Here is a 21474-nt window from a genome sequence, read left to right on the forward strand (position 1 = left end):
TGCCCTTATCCAGAGGTTTGGACATCATGTCCCTCCGGACCCGGTCCATTTTGAATCCCCAGATGAAGCGGAAAATGGCTCGGGTGACTGCCACAGCGCAGGAGTGGGGTATGGGCCAGACCTGCGCCACGTACAGCAACAACGTGAGTGCCTCGCACCTGATGACCAGGTTCTTACCCACAATGGAGAGAGATCGCTGCCCCCATATGCTCAGCTTGTGTTGCACCTTGGCTACTCGGTCCTCCCAGGTTTTGGTGCACGCCCCGGCCCTTCCGAACCATATCCCCAGCACCTTCAGGTAGTCTGACCAGACGGTGAAGCGGTCAAAGGATCCGTCAGCCCAGTTCCCATAGAATATGGCCTCGCTCTTGCCGTGGTTAACTTTGGCTCCCGAGGCCAGTTCGAACTGGTCGCAGATGCTCATCAGTCTGCGCACAGACAGCGGATCCGAGCAGAAGACGGCGACGTCATCCATGTACAGGGAGGTTTTAACCTGAGTGCCTCCACTGCCTGGGATTGTCACCCCTCTTATGCTCGCATCCTTCCTAATAGACTCAGCAAAGGGTTCAATACAGCAAACAAACAAGACCGGGGAGAGAGGACAGCCCTGTCTGACTCCAGATTTTATAGGGAAACTTTCCGATTCCCACCCGTTGATTGAGACTGCGCTACTGATGTTTGTGTAGAGCAGTTTGATCGAATTGCAGATTCCCTCCCCAAACCCCATTTTGGAAAGCACGTCCATCATGTAGGTGTGCGATATCCTGTCAAAAGCCTTCTCCTGGTCCAGGCTGATGAGGCAGGTGTCCACCCTCCGGTCCCATACATAGGCGATCGTATCCCTGAGTAGCGCGAGACTATCGGAGATCTTCCTGCCGGGTACAGTACAGGTCTGATCAGGGTGGATCACCGACTCCAGAGCAGACTTGACTCGACTGGCTATGACTTTGGACAGAATCTTGTAGTCAACATTAAGCAGTGAGATGGGCTGCCAATTTCTGATTTCTGCCCTCTCCCCCTTCCGTTTGTAGATGAGGGTGATGATGCCTTTCCTCATGGATTCTGACATGCTGCCGGCCAGGAGCATACTCTCGTATACTTCCAGCAGGTCCGGGCCGACCCAGTCCCACAGGGCCGAGTACAACTCGACCGGTAAGCCATCGCTTCCGGGAGTTTTACTCGTCTCGAAGGACTCAATGGCCTTTGTCAACTCATCCAGAGTTAGCAGCTTGTCCAGTCTCTCCCTCGTGCTGTCATCTAAGACCTCTGTGATCGATGACAGGAAGGACTGGGAGGCTCTGCTGTCTGTGGGCTTCGTGTCATACAGTCCAGTATAAAAGGATTTGCTGATCCTTAGTATGTTGGACTGCGAAGACGTCACCGAGCCATCCTCTTCCTTCAGGCTGCAGATCACAGAGCTCTCTCTGTGTACCTTTTCGAAGAAGTAACGTGAGCACATCTCATCCTGCTCAATGGAGCGGACTCTGGACCGGAAGATAATCTTGGAGGCCTCCGTGGCAAAGAGCGAGGCCTGCTGGCTCTTCACCTCTTGGAGGTCCTCCTTGACCTCGACCCCCATCGACTGCAGGCGGAGCAGATTTTGCATACTTTTCTGGAGTCGGTACATTTCCCTCTGTCTCTCACTCGCCCTCTGAACACCTTTGAGGATAAAGAACCTCTTGATGTTCTCCTTAATCGCTTCCCACCAGTGAACTGTAAAGTAATATTTACCTTAAATCCCTGAGTAGAAAGCTACAGAGTATAGCAAGATACTTCTATCCCAATTAAGGGGAGGACAATCACGCCACATCACAGTAGCTGTACCTTTATCGTGCGAAACACTGGAGTGAATCCAACGATTCTAAAGATCCACTGTGTGGTTCCAATATTTATACTGTTTTTAAGCTGCATAATTAATTTTTTTTACATATGGGGGTGTTGCTTCTTTGCAAGTAGGTTTGACCCCCTCTATTTCCCAAATAATGCTGTATAATTGTTAATTTCTAGTCAAAATCCACATTGTTTAATTTCTAAGAAAAGGCTGAGCCAGCAGGAAGCTGTGAGCAGAGATGCTGGTCAACATGTTCTTAGAGCCATCAGAATGCTGGAAGTTACAGGTGGTGGTAAACTTCAAAGTCACCCAATTGTGTTTTAAGATTAGTACTCAGGTACCCGGATTCAGTTGACGGGTGATTTCGGTCCATTCATAGAAAACCATGTTATCCATTGTTAAACTGTGGTAACTTACAATGATTATTTATGAAACCTGTATTATCAGTGTCTTACTGAGGTGACGATGTTCATGACTTTTATGAGCAAGTTCCTGTTTTTCAGTACTTGCCATTATGCTCTGGGAAGAGGCAATTATGCTGCAGCCTTGACCACAGGGGCATGTCCAGGCATGTTTATGAACTTCTACCCTTTCTGGCAGATGAACCCTGCTTTTAATTTTGTAATCCCTAATTCATAGAAAAATAACTCTTTTAACCTTATAACCCCTTCTGGCCGGATTCCTTCACATTTAATTAGCGCTGGTGAGGTTGTGGAGGGTATCTTCCTGTTGCCGATAGCATGTTCAGCTCTGCAAGGTTAAGAGAGGATGTTAGCTGGAGCATTGAGGTCCAAAATGGCACCGCTGGCATTACACACCATTTGATGCCACCAGGGTGGCCTGCGTCAGAGGTTTGCATGCACACTCTAGATGCCATTCTGGAGGCAAAATGATACCCACAGCACTGAAAAAACAGGTGCTGCGCATCTAAATTTTGCTGCTGTAGTCTGAGTACACATGCAGTGGAGGGGTCAAAAGCAGTAGAGCAGGTTGATGTGGGTGTACATGTGGAATCTGATCCAGTGCCTGTGGATGATGTCACCAAGGAACAGCCAGTAGATGAAAAAGAGGAGGGAGCCAAAAATTGTTTATTGGGAGACTGGAGGAACCATTGTGGGAGTGAAAAGCAGGAGCTGTTGCTAAAAAATCTCTGGTTATGATCAGTTAGGTATAAATGGAACCAGGCAAGGACAGTCCCACAGATATCGACTGTAGCAGTGGTTGGAGGAAGATGGTGTGTTCAGCTGCTGAAGTGTACAGAGAGTTAGTGGAAGACAAAGGGGGGATCATGCACCATGATCAAAGAACACAGGATGTTACAAAATATTTACAGCACAGGAACAGCCCATTTGGCCCAACGTATTCATGCCAGTGTTTATGCTCCGTACGAGCCTCCTCCCACCCCTCTTAATGTAACTCCATCAACATATCCTGAAAGATGTCTTTTGTTTAGGGGAATTTTGATGCTATTGGAATTGTGGAAACCTGATTGGAGGGATTGAAACAGGGAGTTGTGGGAGAGATGGGAATGGATCTAGATTGACAATGGAGTAATTGTGAGGATAAAAAGGGGGAACCAATATTAGCTATCATGGCCAGAAAGAGGTGCTGGATGGATAGGAGTTTAGTGGGAATGGGATCAAAGAATCTGGAGGGTCAACTTGTGGATGAACTGAGCTTGGAGAAGGCATGAGCTAGATGGGAAAAAATCTAGAGAGAATTGGGGACACAGCTAGAATGGGAAAGATACCGAGGAGAAGTTTGTCATAATGCTAGGGAAGGAAGGAAGAAATAGAGGAGCTAAACAGGTGTTCTCGGAATTCATGACAAAGATATTCATGAGTTCATATTTATTAGAGGTGAGGGTAAGGGGCAGGGAAGAGAGATTGAAAGAGGTGATTGGTAGTAAAAAATGAGCTTTGGGGTTACCTTTCCTCTCCAGGATGATCTTGGTGGTGTTAGGTTTTACCAAAGAGCGAGGCTGGGAAAAGCCTGATATGTTTGATCCAAATCTGTTGATAGATGGCTAAGCCAGTTGTAGAATCTTAGAAAGTTTACGGCACAGAAAGAGGCCACTTGGCCCATTGTGCCTGTGCCAGCCGAAAAAGATTCCACCCACTCTAATCCCACCTTCCAACTAAAGGCCCGCCTGCCTGACCCGAACCCGACGACGTGTCAGGTTTGGGTCGGGTTACACTTCTGGGTTTGGCGTTCGGGCTCGGGTCAGGTCGGGTCGGGCTGGGTCGGACACGCTCTATCACAACCTCGGGTAAGTGGCTCCACTGTTAATGTAATTTTTGGACTAGAAAGGTGGTTTTGTTACAGTTATTTTAAGCTTGTGCAGATCAGCAACGACGTGAGAAACAGAAGTTAGGTTAACTGATGATCGGGTCGGGCACAGGGAAGGACTTGGGCCAGGTCGGGCTCGGGGTCGGATGTAGTTCTGTCGGGATCGGGTTTTGTTTGCAGACCCAAGCCGGCCTTTACTTCCAGGATTGAGTCCGTAACTCTGCAGATTATGGCACTTGAGGTGCATATCTAGACTTCTTTTGAACCAGATATGCTCAAACTTGTAACCTTTGGGCTTAACATATAACAATAATTGAGCTTATTTTTCCAAATGATTTCAAAACAAGCTGAATGTTGAACTTTGGAAGCTTTGCTTCAACGAGATTGAGGGAAAGACACACGACACAGGATGAAACATTGAAATTTTCAAATGTCCTCTAAATTGAGAATTTGAAACAGTTCATGTAAATGAAATTTATTTTTACAACTCATTTATCCAGTTGTGGTGAATAAGAGAAACACTAATTATTTTCTAAGAATCAATTTCAAGCTTTTATTTGTTGTCTTTGGGTAGAACCCTTAAACTTCTTTCCAAATTTTCTTATTCAGTATGTAACTCCCTCTCTCAAAGGCATCCCAGCACCCTTCTTGGAACAGTGCTACTTCTGATTCACCATGACCAATAGCACAGAAGAGCCCCTAGCAAGTAAAATATATCTTGCATTGATCGTATGTTCATCATGCTTCAGATACCACATTTGTGTAAAGCACCAACAAATCACAACTTAACAAAGAGAAAGAAAACTATCCATAGCCTGCTGATTTGTCTGACCTTTTGATAACCTGGCCTCTGCCCAAGGAAGGGAGCCAAGCAGCTGGCAATCTGCACAAATTTTGAGATGCAACAGTAATTATGCTATAATTGACTTCAGGATGAGCCCATTTACACTAGTTACATACAGGGAATACCTGAAAAGTAGCTTCAAAGGGACAGGCCAGGTTAACAGCTAAATATTTTTCTTAACTGTGCTCCAGACCCCAGATTACCCATGAGCAATGTCACAGGAGTTCAAATTTGCTGTACAAAAAGAGGTTCCAGTGACTGCATTGGAAATAGAGATGGGAACTTGTATCCCAGTGCATTTAATCTTAACACTGCAACTAATGAAAGCAATATGTCTGCTTTTTTGGTATTAAAGAATTCTTTGTTCTCTTTCCAAATATGTAAAATGTCTTGTTTTCATTTCTTAAATGGTTTTAATTTGGTTAATTTTTCTATCAAGTGCTTGTGCTGTGAGTTTCTTTATAATGTCGTAAACACTAACCTGGATAATTCATTGTTGGATAGACCTGGAATTGCAATAGTTTTTTAAAAAATTTTAAGTCCAACTTTTTTGAGTAATTTTCCTTACACTCATGTTTATTTTAAAAAAGCAGGTTTTTTTTTAGTTCTGCTAATCTGGTTTAATTAAAATCAAGTAGATTGAAAGAAACAATGCCAAGTCTGGACTCGGCTTTAAATTAAGGTGGCCAGCATAGGAAATGAAAACCTTTTACACGTCCTTGCAGTTGAATATTGTTCATTTGTGGACTGAACATTTTATGACTAGGTAAATATTTGAAAGATTATTTGTCAAAATACTGGGATGGCAATTTGTACATGTCATTATGTTCTGTTGCATTTTTGTAACCATGGTCAGATTTTACAAAGATTTTCTCCAAAAAAGAAAGGGAAAATTCTTGGCACATCGCAAAATTCAACTGGCTTTAATTTTCGAGTTTCCTCTTCAAACAGCTTAATTATTGACAGATTTCTGTCCTGTTCACATAATATAGAGGACAGTACACGTAGATGCCACAGTCACTGTAGAGGTTTATGTGTTCTCACAGAGGATCTTGCGTCAATTTGATGGTGGTTTCTTTTGACGTTGGAATTTAAGCCATTGTCCAAGCAGTCTGTTTTGTGGGGTTGGAGCAGCAGGTTGGATCATTATTGAGGAAATATAACTTATATTAATTAAAAATGTAATTCAGTTAAAAACTAAGAGAAAATCACAGCATTTGGCTTATGTGGAGCATAAACACCAACATGGGCCTGTTTGGACTGAGTGGCCTGCTCCTGTACCATAAATATTTAGTAATACTTGTAATTTTTTAACAATTAAGAAGCAGAAGATGGCCATTTCCTACTCCAACCTAAAGCATTTGAATTTTGAATGTTTTAAAAATTGGTTATTTAGGTAAAGGAATACGTATTTGTCCCACCCAGGCACAACAGCTTGTATTTACATAGTACCTTTAACATAGTAAAACGTCCCTTAGCAATTCACAGGAGCGTTATCGGACAAAATGTGACACCAGGCCAGAGCAGGAGATATTACTGTTAATCTGTTAATTGGGTATCAGTTGTTTGATTATATGCAGGTGGAAGGTGTTAATTGGGGTCTTACTTGAGCACTTATAAGCAGACACTTACTGAGACTGGCGGAGGGTTTTGAGTGAGGAGCGACATGTTTGTAATCCTTTTACTTTGTACAATAAATGTGAAACTGAGTAAAGATAGGCTCCAGCATTATCCTTCCATCATGAGCTTTCTGGAGTTTAACGATTACAACAGATCAAGGAGGTATGTTTTAAAGAGTGTCTTAAATAAGGAGAGATTGGTGGAGAGCTTTCGGGAGGGAATTCCAGAGCTCGGGGCCTAGGCAGTTGAAGGCACAGTCACCAATGAAGTAATTAAAATTGGGGATATGCAAGAGGACAGAACTGGAGGAGTGCAAATATCTCAGAGGATTGTTGGGCTGGAGGAATTACAGAGGAAGCTAGGGGCAACGCCATGAAGGGAGTTGAACACATGGATGGCAATTTTTAAATACCCAACATTGCTGTACTGGAAGCCAATGTACGTCAGTGAGCACAGGGTGTGCATGGAACTTAGTGCAAGTTAGGATGCAGGCAGCAGAGTTTTGGATGAGCTGAAGTTTATCACAGGATCACGAATTGTTACAACACAGAAGGAGGCCATTCAGCCCGTCTTTTTTGCGCTGGCTCTCCAAAAGAGCAATTTACCGAGTGCCACTCCCTGTCTTCTCCCCGTAGCCCTGCACATTCTTCCATTTCAGACGACAATCCAATTCTTTCTTGAATGCCTTGATTGAACCTACTTCCACCACACTCTCAGGTAATGCATTCCAGATACCACTCGCTGCGTGAAAAAGTTTTTCCTCATGTCACCGTTGCTTTTTTTGCCAGCTACTATAAATCTGTGCCCTCTTGTTCACGATCCTTCCACCAATGGAAACAGTTTATCCCTATCTAGTCTGTCCAGACCTCTCATGATTTTAAACACCTCTATCAAGTCTTCTCTACGGAAAACAGTCCCAACTTCTCCCACCTACCCACATAACTGAAATTCCTCATCCCTGGAACCATTCTTGTGAGTCTTTTCTGCATTCTCTCTAATGCCTTCATATCTTTCCTAAAGTGTGGTGCCCAGAACTGGACAAAATACTCCATTTGAGGCTGAACCAGTGTTTTACACAAGTTTAACATAAACACCTTGCTTTGGTACTCTATGCCCCTATTAATGAAATATTAATAAAAGGGTGCTGTATACTCTATTAACCACTCTCTCAACCTGTCCTGCCACCTTCAATGATATATGCACAAATACACCCAGGCTCCCCTGCTCCTGAATCCCTGTTATTTTGTCTTTCCACATTCTTCCTTCCAAAACGATCACATCACACTTCTCTGCATTAAATTTCATCTGCCACTTGTCCACCCAATCCATCAACTTTCTTTTGACGTTCTACACTATCCTCATCACTGTTCACAGTGCTTCCAAGTTTCGTATCATCCAGAAATTTTGAAATTGTGCCCTGTACACCATTGTCTAGATCATTGATATATATCAGAAACTGGAGTGTTCAACATGGGAGGCCAGCCAGGAGAGCATTGGAATAGTCAAGTCTAGAGGTAACCAAGGCATGGATGAAGGTTTCAACAACTGGGCTGAGGCAGGGGCAGAGAAATGTCCTGTACGCCATCCAGTAGACAAGTATCAGCAAACACCTTAATAACTTATAATTAAAAGATTTGTTAATTGATAAAAGTCATGTATTTATAGGATATGAAAAGTTTCTTTCTTGGGAAGTCTGCCTATTAGCCTTAATGGAAAACTGTAGAACTCATTGATGATATGCTTGTTGGGTTAAATTGTTGGACTCTGCTAGGACTCAAACCAATGAAACAAGATGTGGATTAAGAGTTACTTATCTCATTCATGTGGGAAGATAAATCATGAACTATAAATGTTATTTCAAGAAATGGCTCTGTAAGATGTTATAAACACTATGCCAGTTAATGATAAATACATTTTATTATCTTTGTTATTTAACTGTCTTATCACAATGATACTAGTTTACGTGTGTAACTTTTTCCATTGCTATAAACGCAATATACAGAACGGTGGGATCCTACTACTTAATTTCAAGTACAGAGCCACTTTTTAAAGCTGTTCTGAACATTCACAATTCTCCCAACTTGTGGAGAAGTTAGACTTTCTATACAGGGTCATGTTATCACCTGGAGAAAGAAACAGTGCTAAAGAATTGGCTGCCTCCAGCATTTGTGTGCAGAGCCCTCGATCTCTATTTGTTGCTTCCATACTTTTTAAATTCCAATTCCAGGAGCCTGGCATATGGGAGCCCTTTCTTAGAGTTTATAATGTTGCAGTATTTTCCTTAGTCCTGCAGCAAACGTAGGGCCAAATAAAACTGGGTCTATGAATCTGTTGTTATGTTACTGGACTAGTAATCCAGAGGCCTGGACTCATGATCTGGAAATATGAGTTCAAATCCCATAATGGCAGCTGGGGAATATAAATTCTGTTAACTAATTGAATAAATCTGGAATAAAAAGCTAGTACCAATAATGGTGACTGTAAAACTATTGAATTGTCATAAAAACCCATCTGATTCACTAATGTCCTTTCGATAAGGAAATCTGCTGTCCTTACCTGGTCTGGCCTATATGTGACTCCAGACCCACAGCAAAGTGGTTGACTCATACTCTCAAAATCATACCTTTCAGCCAATGTGGCACACTCCTCCTTTACCATCCCTTGGAGGGGGGCGCGGGGAGGGAGTGACCCTGAGAGCCTCAACATTGTTACTGGACCCTTCAACCTAGGGCCATCAATCTGAAACATTAACGCTGTTTTTCGCTGCACAGATGCTGCCAGACTTGCTGAGTATTTCCAGCATATTCCAATTTTATTTCAGATTTCCAGCATTGGCAGTATTTTACTTTCCTCATAAATACGAGGTAATTACTAATAAATCCAACAGGGAAATAAGGAGAAATGTCTTACTGAAAGAATGGTTAGAATGTGGAACTCGCTGCCACAGGAAGTAGTTGAGGCAAATGGCTTAGATGCTTTCAAAAGGAAACTAAATGAGTGCGTGAGTGAAAAGGGAATAGAAAGATATGCTGGAAAGCTGAGTACGATAGATAGGATTGAAGGAGACTTGTGTGGAGTATAAACACCAACACAGACTAGTTGGGCTGTATGGCCTGTTTCTGTGCTGTACATTCTATGTAATAGAGTAAAATTTGCACCTTTGCCAGGTGTAAGTGAAATCATGCCAGTATACTGATTTAATGGTATCTTCTGGTTGTTCTTTCTTTCACAGGAATGTTTATAAGGATTATCGTTTTCTGGAGCTTGCTTGTGACTCTCAGGAGGAGGTAGATAGTTGGAAGGCATCATTTCTTCGAGCGGGTGTTTATCCAGAGAAATCTACGGTAAGTTGTTTTTTTTAAAAAAAAGTACTGATGCAGTTTAGAACTTAAAGTGATGGGAACAGAGTGGACTAGTTAAACAGTAGAAGTTTAGCTAATAAAAATTGAGTCACGGTTGTAACTTTTCTGTGTTTCATTTCTGAATGTGCACACTGCAAAGTAGGAAGACAAAATAAGTTAGTTGTCTTTAATTGACATTATCACCATTTACTTTTATTTAATTTCTTGATCGTCATCAAAAAGTAGAAAATGCTATAGCCAAAATATCCTCTTTACATTCATTTCCTGAATCTTTATTTAAGTGTGCATGAGGAATGTCTGAATGTATCTCAGTTACTAACAAAATATTTCCATTATTTGTTAATGTTTTCTTAAAGCCTTTTTTCAATACTTTAAAGCACTCCACCTGTGTTTTACATCTGTTTGTAGTTATCACAGTAGTGTTTTAACAGGAGTCTTTAGCGAATGATATGTCCTGTCAGAATAAATATATTTGAAACAAACCAATTAATGATGGCATTTTAAAAATTAACGTCTGCTGTCCTATCCCAGTTAGGTTGTATCCTAGGGGGGTGTATATATATATATATATAGTAAAATTATTATGGGTTGGTAGATGTATGTGTTTCAATTTTTATTTTCTAATTATACACTTCTTACAGAAGTTGAATTACTAGCCATTGTGTACCAGTGTTTCCCCTATTAGCTGTTGGAAAGAAAATGGTGGTGGTGGTGGGGGTTTAAGGTCAGCTTGAGTTTTACATAAGCGAAATAAATTAGTAGTGAAGGAATTACATAACGTTGAGTTCCTGCAGTCTTCCAACCCAGTAAACCAGTGATAAAGCTGCTACTATCTGCTGTGGGTAGTCAAAAAGAAGCTGTCAATGAGAGTTGGGAGGAATCATTCAAATTAAATTTCAGGTATATTGTGTATAGTTTTAATCTGCAATTGTCATGAGCTACTGTAGAGTTATTTTTCCGGTTTATGTGTTTTAAGAAAAGGGTAACTCTGTAAAATAATTGTTAATCATTGTTCATCTTACGGTTTGAATTGCATTGTAACTCCACAAATATTTAAATAAGTGGATTGCCATCCATCTTCTGATGATGATGCTGAATACTCGACCACTTCTATTGTTAGATGTTTTTACCCTTTCATGGGTTCAATTTAAATATTTCTGTTGGAATGATTTTGATATAATTTCTGGAATTTCATTTTGAGTTGTATTCCCTCAGTGTTTATTTTTAAATTTGTATATTTTATGGTATTTTTATATTCTTTTAGGTCTCAAACCTCGGCTGGTTTTTGCTTTTTAAATGCGCTAATGTGCCATGCTTAACAACTGCTTATATAAGGAATCAATGATGTAATGTAAAATAAAATGCAGCCGACTAATATTTTTTAGAATTGGGTAATTATAGCACTTCCCTCATTATGTTTCATATGAAACTAGAAAATACTTTTCTGTGAAATAGATCTGGATTAACATTTTGAAAAGTTAAGTTGCAGCACATTTTCTCAATTTTATTTACAAACTGCATTGATTAAACCTTTGTATTTTAGCTTCTGAACTTGGAATCATAATCCCCTTTATTCTGTTTTCATTTTTTAAATGTATAAATCATGGCATAAATTGTGCAATTTCTATAAACTATTATCAGTGCAGTTTCACAAATAAAAAGGTTTCAATGTTTGAAAGTAATCTTTTACAGCTGGTACAGTGGCGCAGTGGTGGGGCGGCGCAGTGGTTAGCACCGCAGCCTCACAGTTCCAGGGACCCAGGTTCGATTCAGGGTACTGCCTGTTCGGAGTTTGCAAGTTCTCCCAAGTCCAAGTCCAAAGACTTGCAGGTGATAGGTAAATTGGCTTTGAAATTGCCCCTAGTATAGGTAGGTGGTAGGGGAATATAGGGACAGGTGGGGATGTGGTAGGGAATATGGGATTACTGTAGGGTTAGTATAAATGGGTGGTTGTTGGTCGGCACAGACTCGGTGGGCCGAAGGGCCTGTTTCAGTGCTGTATCTCTAAATAAAATAAAAATGAAAAATAAATTGGAAAAATAAAGGCATTCATAATTTATTATATTGAGGTAAGAATGGCTTTGATTGAAATGTGTTGCATTGTCATTGTCATCATCGTGAATGCATTTATAAAGGTTTCCTCTGTCCGGTAATTCTAGTAAAATCATAAATATCTTTGTTTCACTTATAAATTCACCAGCAACACTCAGAAATCTCAAGTGCATATCATAACTAGAGGAGCTCTTTTCCCCATTGTGATTTGAAGGTAAAAATTTATTTGGAAGCCATATTCTGACCCACATATATTTCCCTTGAGCTTGATGACAGTTTGCCTCAGTCACTTCATATTATTGCTTCATCTTTTCCCTCTTTTCTGCATGCCAGAGTCATAAGTTATCGGACCAAATTTTTTAATGGCCCCAGAGGCAGGACCGGAGGCGGATGTGCGCGCAATTTCCCTCCAACAACCAATGTGCTGGTCTCCCACTACGGTTGCGCCTCCAGACCATTTTTGTTCCGGGATGACCAGGGTGGTGGTGACGCCAGATAGCCCATTAGGCCGATTAAAGGCCCATTAAGGCCACTCTCCAGATGCTGACTGGAATTTTCCAGTTGGCATGCGGGCCTGCCACTGAGGCTGAAACACAGCCAAGGGATGGAGGTTGCCTCCCGGCAGCAGGTGGGGTGTGCCAATGCTCCATCCAGCTAGGGTACCCCCATTGAAACCACAACCCCCCCCTCCCACCCACCCACCATAGCCAGGCAACTGGCCATCCAGCAGAGGGATTGTCTCTCCACGATGACAGCCAGGTAGCTGTCGCCTTTTTTAATGTTAATTTTTAAACACTCTTCAGAGGTCACCTTCATCTTGTGGCTGCCAATCTGTGAGTGCTGGAGTGCCTCCTATTGGCCCTCCAACCTTAGGAGTCTAGACGACGAGGATGCACCCTGGCTACTAATTGGTCTGTTTGTCAAAAATCACGTTGGTCATCTGGCGCTGACATGACATGGGGTCAAGACCCCAGCAAATCCACCTGATGTCCGGGTTCTGACCCCAGAACAAAAGTTCAGCCCATAGAGTCATTACAGCACAGAAGGAGGCCATTTGTCCCATCAAGCTCTCTGTGGAGCAATCCAGTCAGTCCCATTCCCCTGCTCTATCCCTGTAGGTCTGCAAGTTTATTTCCGTCAAGTGCCTATCCTGTTTCCTTTTGAAATCATTGATTGTTTCCATTTCCACCACCCTCACAGGCAGTGAGTTCCCAGTCATTACTACTCGCTGCGTTAAAAAGTTCCTCCTCACATCCCCCCTGTATCTCTTGCCCAAAACTTTAAATCTGTCCCCTAATCCTTGTGCCATCAGCTAATGGGAACAGCTTTTCTTTGTCTACCTTATCTAAACCTGTCATAATCTTGTATACCTCTATTAGATCTCTCCTCAACCTCCTTTTCTCCAAGAAGAACAACACCAGCTTCTCCAATCTAACCTTGTGACTAAATTCCCTCATCCCTGGAACCATTCTGGTAAATCTCCTCTGTACCCTCTCAAGTACCTTCATGTCCATCCTAAAGCGTTGTGAGCACAACTGGATGCATTACTGCAGTTGGGGCCTAACCAGAGCTTTATAAAGGTTCACCATCGCTTCCCAGCTTTTGTTCTCAATACCTTTATTTATGAAGCTGAAGATCCCATATAAAACCTAAAAGCCGAGAAAGTTCATCACACTGTTTGTAAATATGGTATGTGATATCTGTAGTTTGACACTTACTATTTTCCTTGACAAAAGTGTTCCTGATATTAAAATTCACTACTTAAAATTAGTACTTCTTCCAAATTAGTACACTGAACCTAAAATGTGGAGGCTGGAGTAGGCCATTCGGCCCCTCGAGCCTGCTCAGGCATTCACCAAGATCATGGCTGATCTGATTGTGGCCTTAACTCAACTTTCCTTCTGCCCCCCATAACCCTCGACCCTCTTGTAGATCAAAAATCTGTCTAGCTCAGCCTTGAACATATTCAATGACCCAGCCTTCACTGCTCTCTGAGGAAGAGAATTCTAAAGATTAACAACACCCTAAGAGAAGAAATTCCTCCTCATCTCCAACTTAAATAGGAGACCTGTTATTTTCAAACTATGCCCCCAGTTCTAGATTCCTGCACAAGGGGAAACATCCTTTCAGCATCTACCCTGTTAAGCCCCTTCAGAATCTTATGTGCAAGTAAGATCACCTCTTATTCTTCTAAACTCCAATGGGTATAGGGCCAACCTGCTCAACCTTTACTCATAAGGCAACCCCTTCATTCCAGGAATCATCCCAGTGAACCTTCTCTGAACTGCCTCTAATGCAAGTATATCCCTCCTTACATAAGGTGAGCAAAACTGTATGTTTTGTACTCTAGGTGTGGTCTCACCAATGCCCTGCACAGTTAGAGCAAGACTTCCCTATTTTTATATTCCATCCTTCTTACAGTGTGGGCCAACATTCCATTTGCTGTCCTAATTACTTGCTGGATTTGCCTGCTAACCTTTTGTGATTCTGTTTTTTTATTCTTTCATGGGATGTGGGCGTAACTGGCAAGGCCAGCATTTGTTGCCCATCCCTAATTGCCCTTGAACTGAGTGGCTTGCTAGGCTATTTCAGAGGGCAGTTAAGAATCAACCACGTTGTTGTGGGTCGGGAATCACATGTAGGCCAGACCAGGTAAGGATAGCAGATTTACTTCCCTAAAGGACATTAGTGAACCAGATGGGTTTTTACGACAATCGATGATAGTTTCATGGCACCATTACTGAGACTTGCTTTCAATTCCAGATTACTATTAATTGACTTTATCATTACGCCACTTTCTCCCTGATTCATGTACGAGGACACCCAGATCCCTCTGTACTGCAATATTCTTTAGTCCGTCTCCATTTAAATAATAATCTGCTTTTCCATTCTTCCCACCAAAATGGACAACCTCACATTTTCCCACATTATACTGTTATCGGTCTTATGTCATGAATATTAGTGGCGGCGGCAAGGCTTCACTGCAGCCCCACCACCCCAACCCGCTGCTTGGCAGCAGGGCCTTCATTAAAATATTTAAATGAGCATTAATAAAATTCAAATTAACTTACCTGCCGACGGCGGCCATCCCATGCCGATTTTGCAGCCAACTAGCCGTGAATCACATGCCTTTGGAACTCCAATGGAGTTCCAAAGGCAAGACACTGGTGGGGAGGGGGGGAAGAATACAATTATTAGGGTGGGAGAGGTGAGGGAGCGGGGAAAATAATTTTTATTGGCTGTGGGGGTGGTGGGAAGGGCAAATGTGAAAAGGTTGGTGGGGGAAGGTTGGGTTGGGAATGAAATAAGTTGACTGAATATAGGGCAATGAAAAGACCATTGTGGGGTTTGGGAAAGGGCCTCCATCTTCTAAATATTTATTAAAAGCAAATAATCTAATATCCCTTTAAAAATGTAAATTTTTGCTAAGGACTTGAAGCCCTTTAAAAATGGCGCCTGTGCGTTGGCGCCAGATGCTGTTGACAGGGATGCGACGGCCGCCCCCTCTACATCATCAGGGGAGGCCACTCCGCCCCCTCCATTTAAATAAGCCCCTGCGCATAATATCGCGGGGCTGTGCGGCGGCTCTTCCATGTCAGGAGGCCGCCGCTTTCACAGCGCTGATAAAATTCACCCCTCTGTTTCCTTTTTGTTAACCAATCCTCTATCCATACTGACATATTACCCCCAACACCATGAGCTCTTGTGCAGTAAACTTTTATGCGGCACCTTACTGTATTCACTGCTCATGATGTGGTCTCCTCTACAGTGGGGAGACCAAATGCAAATTCAGTGATCGATTTGCTGAACACCTTGTTATGATCCCCGTCAAGATCATCAAACCAAAAGAACAGAATTTACTGAACGACCCCATGAAAAAAAACAAATGGACAAGATTTCACTTTTATAACTTTTACTCCAACAATCAAACTAAATTCAACATAAATTAAACATGAATTAACAGACAAATCACAGTCAATATATATTTTACAAACTGCACATGACTATCAGATACAACAAAGATAATGCTCACAGATTTACTGGGCAGTTCACTCAGCATATATGGCACCAACTACAGCCATATCGGATGATCGCTCCGGGCAGCCGCAAAAATGCAGAGGCTTTCGGCCCGGCGTTGGGAGCCCCGCCTCCTATATAAAATCCAGCCCATTAACTCTGTTTCTCTCTCCACAAATGCTGCCTAACCTGCTGAGTGTTTTCAGCATTTTCTGTTTTTATTTGCAGCTAGTTCTTTGGTGCCAAGATAAATAAAAATACATTGAATGTTTGTTAAGGTGTGTGCAGATAAAATTGCTTTGTTAACAATTAAAAATGTACAGACCTGTTGGGCCCATTAACCATTTCATTTTTCTATGCTTTCTTATTGTTGGACTCTGATATGGAATAGGCCAGCTTTGTTCACTTTGCTCATTTAATGCCATTGACATGCTCAATCTGAACAAACTAAATGGCATTTAAACAACTTATACCTGTCATGTGAACATTGACTAGCTTCAAATTGCCTTACACACTCAATAGCTTTAATGGAAATTAGGAACAATAGGTTTTGGTAGCACAGTCTATGTTTGTTATATTATACTGCACAGTGAAATTTCCCAAGTTCTAATTATATTACATCCACGCAGGGGTAGATGTATCTCAGACTTCTAACACCTCGGTTGAAAAGCATGTTGGATAAACTTGGCAGTCGGTTTCAATGCATAAAATATTTATATTGCACCAGCACTATAAGATAAAAATGCCGTGAAAGATGTTATTGTAGCACTTGACTTCACTTTGTATATGTTTCTGCTTTCTGCACAGCCTGAGAATGAGGAGGCAGTAGGTACGGATAACTTTTCCATGGACCCTCAGCTGGAGAGACAAGTGGAGACTATTCGCAACTTAGTGGAGTCATACATGTGCATCATTAACAAGACTATCCGGGACCTTATGCCAAAGATAATTATGCACCTAATGATAAATAATGTGAGTTTTGCTCTGCTTTTGCAATTCAAGCAAATAAGTCAAATACTACATTTTAGAATGAAGTTAACTTGTTTTTTAAAGTTCACATATTTATAGTAACCCTTACTTTTGCTATGTAACCAAAAAGAAGTTCTTCTAAACTGCTACAGAAATGGCTAACACATGTCTTATACCTTACTGAGTTATTTAGCTTGGGAGAAAGCCAAATCATTAACAATACCTAAAACATGCTTCTTGCCAGATTTCCATGACCTCTCTTTTAATTAGCCCAGTAAATGAATAGAGCTGTCTCCTAGTCATTGTGAATAAAGATAGATGGCTAGTGGCTTCTATGAACTGGCATGTGCCAGCCAATAGTAGAGCGGGGTTTGCATTTAATTAGCTGATAGTTTGTGATAAGTTGGTATATCGGAACATAAGAAAGCTCAGGACCAGAAAATACTCTGCAACCCATCTGGCTGATCCCAAAAAACAAATACCCTCAATTGCTCAAAGATTATACATTGAAATATTTTATATTCACCAAAAATGTACTGTACTGCATTTTACAGCAACATTGCAAATAAAGGGAGAGACTGAAGAATCTGACATTGTTCACCTTTGAGCAGAGAAGGAAAAGGGGAGATTTAATAGAGGTGTTCAAAATCTTGAAGCGTTTTGATAAGAATAAATAAGGAGAATCTGCTTTCACTTGCAGGAGGGTCAGTGAGCAGAGGACACAGATTTAAGATAATTGGCAAAAGAACCAAAGGAGAGATGAGAATCTTTTTACGCAGTTGGTTACGATGATCTGAAATGCACTGTGTGAAAGGTAGAAGCAGATGTAATAGCAACTTTCAGAAGGAATTGGTCAGCTGTGGCTCATGCCTGATCTGCTGAATGTTTCCAGCTTTTCTGTTTTTATTCCTAACTCGTGGAGCCTATACTCATAACTATGAGATTTAGGCTGGATATCATTCCTCTGTATCCTCTCCAGAGCTTTGATATCCTTCCCTATGTGCAGGGTTCAAAACTGGACACACATTCCAAGTGCAGACATAGCAAAGCTTTATAAAAGTTGAGTATAATTTTGTTGGTTTTATAAGAAGAAAAAACTTATATTTATGTTGCTCCTTTCTGAAATTAAATCATTTTAATGACCATTTTTAAATGTATGGTGTAACTCATTGATTCAGCTTGATCTTCTGTACAGCTCGTGCACAATAACTGCTACCAACGGCATATGAAAATATCGAATAGAAGCTGAGTAACTGTTTTTGCATAAACCTGAACATAAAATCATTGAATACTTTTGTACACTGGATGGCTCTTATTGAAGTTGCGATTGGACTGAATGAAATGATCTATAACTTGCTACATTTTTGGAATTTGGGTTTGGAAAGTTCTCAAGCGGCACTAACGTGGTCGAATGAACATCAAGCGCCAGCTCCCTACTTCCTACCAAACATACTAAACTTTTGTCAGAATTATTTTACCAAGTTATTCCTACCACATTGAGAAAACAATATTGAAATTTTTAACAATGCAACCCTAACTGGTTAGGTTTTTGTGCTTTGTGTTGTTACCACCTATACTTTCTAATATACATGTATTTTTCACTCCATCATTGAGCCTTCACCAATGGTGGTACACACCAATACAAGCTTTGAGATAGTAGTCAAAATCATAAATCAACCCTTTAATGTTACTAAAATTGATAATGTCTGCCATCAGCTGATGGGATATCTCAATTCTAGCTGTTCTTACCATTCTGGTAAGATCTGTAAATGAAAAATAGCGATTGCAAATTCATCAATACCATACTGTGTCAAGTTTAAAGATGATTTCCTTCACTGTGGTGTTAATATTCAAGGGGTTGTTTAATTTTGTTGAACCAGACTGTTTACAAACATGTCATCCTATTTGACCCCAAGTTGAGCTTCTGACCCCATATCCTCTCATTCGCAAAGACTACCTGCTTCCACCTCTAATATCGCCTGCCTCCGCCACTGAAGCTCTCATTAATTCCTTGTCACCTCCATACTTGACTATTTCAACGTCTGCTGGATAGTTTCTCATTAATCACCTCCATAAACCCCAAGTTACCCAAAGTTTTGCTTCCTGTATTCTGTTCACACATCTGTCCTCTCTGAAATTTTTTGACTCCAACTTCATCCAGTGCTTCAAAATTAAAATTCTTGTCCTCATGTTTGAATCCATCCTGGGCTTGCTCTTTTAAATCTCTAAACTCCTGTGGTGTCACACCATAAACTCACCATTCTTATGATGTTGGTCTCTTCTGCATCCCTTCTCCCTATAATTCAGGAGGAACATCTTTACCCAGAGAATGGTTAGAACGTAGAACCATAAAGGAGCAGTTGAGGCAAATAACATAGATGCATTTCAGTGGAAGCTAGTTAGGCAATTGAGGGAGAAAGGAATAGAAGGATATTTTGTTGGGGTTAGATAAAATAATGGTGGGAGGAGGCTCATATGGAGCATAAATACTGGCATGGATCTGTTGGACCAAATGGCCTGTTTCAGTACTGTAAATACTGTGTAATTTTGTAATTGGTGGGCACATTTTCAGCTGCCTTGACCTCGTGCTCTGGAATTCCTCCTTTTACCCGTTCTGCTTCTCCAGCTCCCTATCCTCCTTTAAGACCTTCCTTAAAACTCAGCTCCTTGTGCAGGCTCTTGGTTACCTCTCCTAATAGCTTTGGCTCACTGTCCAATTTTTTTTCCTTCCACCTCTGTGAAGTGCCGTGGGACCTTTTGCTTTGTTAAAAATTCTATATAAGCTCAGGTTAGAGTTGTAGTATTCTTTGTCATTTATGTATCTGGTAGGAAAGTACTATCAAGAAAAGATAAAACCCCAAGTACATTAGATCCACCTTAGAGATTAAATTCCCATAACGGTCAACTATTTTTAGTTTTGTTATAACCAGGTGAGGAAGGGGTCTAGGGCTCCCCTCTCAGCCTTTTCCTGGTTTGGCTGTAACAGGGTTTAATTTTTTAAAGCACTGATTTTAGCTTCCCCTCAGTGAGTCCCTGCTCACTGCTCTCTAATTGTGATTGCAAAGAAATCAGCCAGACTGGTTTTCTCAGACTTAAGCAAGAAAGGTGTAAGTTTATTAACCTTAAAACTCTAATTCAGTTAAAACTACTAAAATACACAACGCGACCATGCTAGCATGCATATGCGATAAACACATATGCAAATAGACATAGGAGGAGAAAGAATCAAAAGGTAAAGGTTTGAATCAGTAGATGGAATTTAATTACTGGTTCTGGATTGGTTGTACAGTCTTTGATTACAGTTAAGTCTTGCAGTTCTCATTGGGGCCCAGTGCACACTTACAAACTTGTTTCGCTGGTCTTCTGCCTTGAGGCTTGAGTTACTTCCGTGAGTCCCTGGAACTTTGCGTGAGAGACAGAGAGAGGTGCTCTCTTGAAGTTCAGTTGCAATCTCTTCCCCAAACTGTTCTCTGTCAGGCACAATTCGAAAAACCCCAGGTTGGCCAGCAGGCTAGTCGTGTGATTAGCACCTTGTTTAGAGCAGCCTCGCCTGTGAGATTTGTGGATTCCTTCAAGCTTACCAGACAGTCTCTGTGGGGGAAGGGGAGAGGAGGGGTGGAATGCTGGTTCTTACCCATTCAATGTCTCTTGACTATTGACCAAAATCAGTCTGGCTAATTGAATCAGCATTCCCATTGTCTTCTTCATGCAACTGTCTTTTAGAGTGCAAATATGCAGCCATGTTTTCAACCACTGTTGTGGTCTTTTTAAACAAGTTATTTCAAGTCCAGTAACAGTTAAAAAATAATGTTCCATATGACAAAATTAATATGTCTCATTTTGGCAGGTGTGGTTTCTGTCACAGTAAATAAAACATATCCCTTACTCTGTTGCAAAATATCATAGCTAAGATCACACCCTGTCTCATTTAACAAAAAAATTACAGTTTTACTTTAAATCATTGTCATTTACAATCAGATTTCTTAGCATGTTTCCTATATTGTAATAACTTTAAAATATACCACAGTGTGAATGCAGTGCTCAGTGCAAAAAATCAAATCTATAAAGTTTCTGCTTTGTAAACATTAATGAACACACACAAAATAGCCATTACTTGACTAATTTTTTAGGTGCCAGCATTACAATTTACTGTCCTTTTATCAGTATTATTATTCAGTGATTTGATTTTTACAAATTGATTTCTTTTCCATGAATCTGTTCTTTGACTGTGCTCATGCTGATAATTACCTTTAGAATTACATAAGAAAATATGAATCTGTGCATCAGGAAGAGGTTATCTGAACCATTAACTTGGTTGCCTACTTTGTAAAATGTAACAACTAAGTGAATTGGACTGCAGTAACGTCTATCCATCTGCTTTCCTCAAAATCACAGTCCCATCTGTGATTAGATTTGGAATTAAGCAAATACTCTTTTCTGCCCTTCTGCACTGGAAATTTGGTTGGTTCCTTTCCAGAATATTTTGCAAA

At 41.1% G+C, this 21474-nt stretch overlaps 1 protein-coding gene across 5 annotated transcripts in view; it reads left to right on the forward strand.

The window, feature by feature from the left end:
- dnm3a (dynamin 3a) overlaps positions 1-21474 on the forward strand; it is a 369313-nt gene that overhangs the window by 240350 nt on the left and 107489 nt on the right. For 4 of the 5 annotated variants that reach the window (XM_068037799.1, XM_068037795.1, XM_068037794.1 and 1 more), the window contains 2 exons: positions 9817-9928; positions 16823-16987. In XM_068037799.1, the coding sequence (XP_067893900.1) occupies positions 9817-9928; positions 16823-16987 (277 nt within the window). Of the gene's footprint in view, positions 1-9816; positions 9929-16822; positions 16988-21474 lie in introns of those variants that run through there. The other variant, XM_068037798.1, reaches the window with a different exon arrangement.

Source organism: Heterodontus francisci, chromosome 8 (assembly GCF_036365525.1).
Source record: "Heterodontus francisci isolate sHetFra1 chromosome 8, sHetFra1.hap1, whole genome shotgun sequence".
In the NCBI taxonomy this organism is placed as follows: Eukaryota; Metazoa; Chordata; class Chondrichthyes; order Heterodontiformes; family Heterodontidae; genus Heterodontus; species Heterodontus francisci.